The sequence below is a fragment of the Bison bison genome, unplaced genomic scaffold, assembly GCF_000754665.1.
Source record: "Bison bison bison isolate TAMUID 2011002044 unplaced genomic scaffold, Bison_UMD1.0 scf7180017856407, whole genome shotgun sequence".
NCBI lineage: Eukaryota > Metazoa > Chordata > Mammalia > Artiodactyla > Bovidae > Bison > Bison bison.
The window spans coordinates 549-1,875 of NW_011486980.1; the positions used below are offsets into that span (position 1 = coordinate 549).

Sequence of the window (1,327 nt, forward strand, 5' to 3'; positions counted from 1 at the left end):
GGAATCCCAGGCCTAGAGTCTGTGCAATGTTGGATTGGGGTTCCATTCTGTATTATGTATCTCATTGCTGTGATCGGAAATTCTTTGCTTCTGATCATCATCAAATCAGAGCCCAGCCTCCATGAGCCCATGTACATTTTCCTAGGCATGCTAGGGGTAACTGATATTGCACTTCTTACCAGTGTTGTGCCCAAGATGCTTGGAATCTTCTGGTTTCACATACCAGAGATATATTTCGACTCCTGCTTGCTTCAAATGTGGCTCATTCACACATTTCAGGGCATAGAGTCAGGCATCTTGCTGGCCATGGCCCTGGACCGCTATGTAGCAGTCTGTTATCCACTCAGACATGCTGCCATCTTCACTCCCCACCTCATTTCTCAAATAGCAAGTGTGGTAACACTCAGAGCTGCCCTTCTTGTAGCCCCTTGCCTAGTACTGATAAAATTCCGATTGCAATTTTACCACAAAACAGTCATCTCCCACTCCTACTGTGAGCATATGGCCATTGTGAAACTGGCTGCAGGAAATATCCAGGTCAACAAAATCTATGGTTTATTTGTGGCTTTCAACATTGCAGTGTTTGATCTCTCTTTCATTACATTGTCCTATATACAGATATTTATCACAGTTTTTCGTTTGCCCCAGAAGGAAGCTAGGTTGAAAGCATTCAACACTTGTATCGCTCACATCTGTGTCTTCCTCCAGTTCTACTTTCTTGCCTTCTTCTCCTTCTTCGCACATAGGTTTGGTTCTCACATCCCCACTTTTATCCATATTCTCATTTCTAGCATTTACTTGCTGGTCCCTCCATTTCTCAATCCATTTATCTATGGTGCAAAGATGAAGCAGATCCGTATCCAAATGGTAAAAATGTTCCATTCGTAAAATTTACCATAAATAATACTTTGTTGTTTTACTTTTTGTGAATGGTAATGGTATTTCACAATATAATAAAACAACATGCTATTTGAGATTCTTGAGTTTTCTGTTTGTTATATTTGTTGTTGTTTTTAATCTGCCAGCATGTTAGATGGTTTTAGGATCCTATTAGCACATGTCAATTCTCTGTTAATAGGATTATGGACTCTACCTCGGTAATGAAAGTAAGAATCAAAAAAGAGGGGAATTGTGAGCATAAATCTTTCCCTTTACTTGCAGATATGGTGATATAATGAACAATTCATAAAGGGGCTTCTAGGTGCAAGTAATGTATTCTCTTCTTCAACTGGGTTGTTACGTATTTATGCCTACTTTGTGAAAAATTATTTAAGCTGTACAATATATTTCTATACATATGTTAGACTTCAACACAAAGTTTTAAAAT

At 38.7% G+C, this 1,327-nt stretch overlaps 1 protein-coding gene across 1 annotated transcript; it reads left to right on the plus strand.

Moving 5' to 3' along the window:
* Positions 1–54: 54 nt before the first annotated feature.
* On the plus strand, positions 55–888 carry LOC105002694 (olfactory receptor 52A1-like). The gene has a single exon (XM_010859489.1). It carries the CDS (start codon positions 55–57, stop codon positions 886–888), a length of 834 nt encoding a protein of 277 aa, XP_010857791.1.
* The last annotated feature ends 439 nt before the right edge of the window (positions 889–1,327 follow it).

Bases quoted from the DNA above. Each gene is read 5' to 3' on its own strand.
- LOC105002694 (XM_010859489.1), top strand. From the start codon at position 55: ATGTATCTCATTGCTGTGATCGGAAATTCTTTGCTTCTGATCATCATC.